Source organism: Triticum dicoccoides, chromosome 2A (genome assembly GCF_002162155.2).
Source record: "Triticum dicoccoides isolate Atlit2015 ecotype Zavitan chromosome 2A, WEW_v2.0, whole genome shotgun sequence".
NCBI classification, from domain to species: domain Eukaryota; kingdom Viridiplantae; phylum Streptophyta; class Magnoliopsida; order Poales; family Poaceae; genus Triticum; species Triticum dicoccoides.
Genome location: NC_041382.1, coordinates 778,906,563 through 778,907,870, shown reverse-complemented (window position 1 = coordinate 778,907,870; position 1,308 = coordinate 778,906,563). Strand labels below are relative to the sequence as shown.

The 1,308-nt window shown below is 34.3% G+C and overlaps 1 protein-coding gene across 1 annotated transcript in view; it reads left to right on the top strand.

Moving 5' to 3' along the window:
* The window catches only part of LOC119358456 (probable disease resistance protein At1g58390), a 13,685-nt gene that overhangs the window by 10,303 nt on the left and 2,074 nt on the right, over positions 1 to 1,308 (top strand). Inside the window, exon 2 of the mRNA XM_037624991.1 lies at positions 991 to 1,305. Within this exon, the coding sequence (XP_037480888.1) occupies positions 991 to 1,305 (315 nt within the window). The remainder of the gene's footprint in view (positions 1 to 990; positions 1,306 to 1,308) is intronic.

Genomic DNA, 1,308 nt, shown 5'->3' with positions numbered 1-1,308 from the left:
CACACACACACACACACACACACACACACACACATATTCTCGTCTACCATGCAACTGTATGAACTGTCACATATATAGGATATTATCCACATATACGGATGACATAAATACAGAAATTATGAATTGATAAATGCATGTTTTCGTTTTCCACATGTAAACAATGAATTATAAATTAACTATAAAGATTGCATCTCATCGATCAAGTTCATACGCTAATTAGGTGGGTAATTATTTATTTATTAAAAAATTAACAAGTGTTTATCTGTTGTGGTAGTGCCCTACATGTGGACCGTAAATGTTCTCTAGTGCTAATTTCTAGTACGAGTTTAAGATTATATTTTCTTGTTGTATATATAAATATGACATGATTGATTCATTGTGATGCCTCTTATAATACCATGTTACGGATAAACACTAGGCTTATTGGCATGGAGCCCAAAATTTTGAAATATTAAAATTCAATTTTTAAGTTTCAAGACAATCTAAAAATAAACAGACAACTACCTATAAATGTATACTAGATGTGTGTAATATTCCTTATGAACTACGTTTTCATGTGAGTTCTATCAAGAAATCATGTACTTTTACGGTCAATAGTACATGTGCTAGAAATACATATTTTGTCATTTTAGTGTAGCCCGCACAAAGCAGTATTTCGCCATGAAACGTTCCGGGCAAGTAGTATACATCCATGGGTGTGTGTGTTTTTTAACAATTTTTTGAACCTACAAAACTTTGAATTTTTTAAATGTCATGCTCCATGGAGCTCGAGCTTCATTAGCAATTTCCATGATTATTGAGTTCTTCGTAAGCTATTGCAACAAATGATTTTAGTATTCTGCAAAGAAACCATGATTGAGCTCTTTGTAACTCCCGCATATCTGTGTATCCCTATCTTTCATGCCTTCTCACCTGCATTTCTAGTTTTACTGAAGTTGGTATTTTTCATGATAATTAATATTCTAGCCTCTTGACTCCTGGTGTGAATAGGTGTTTAATTGTCATCGATGATCTATGGGATGAGGTAACATGGAACCTTGTTGAAGGTATTTTTAAGAGTAGTGCTGGAAGTAAAATCATCACCACAACTCGTAACCTGAAAGTTGCTGAAGAAGTTGGTGGTGTTTACCAGATAGAACCATTATGCCATGAGGACTCAAAAAAGTTACTCTGTGCTAAAGTTGGGGTTGAAAGCCATGATACCGAATTTGACATAGTGTCAGATAAAATTTTGCGTAAATGTGGTGGAGTGCCAATAGCTATCGCTATGATAGGTAGCTTGCTTTCTAAGAGTAAAAGCAAGGAGTG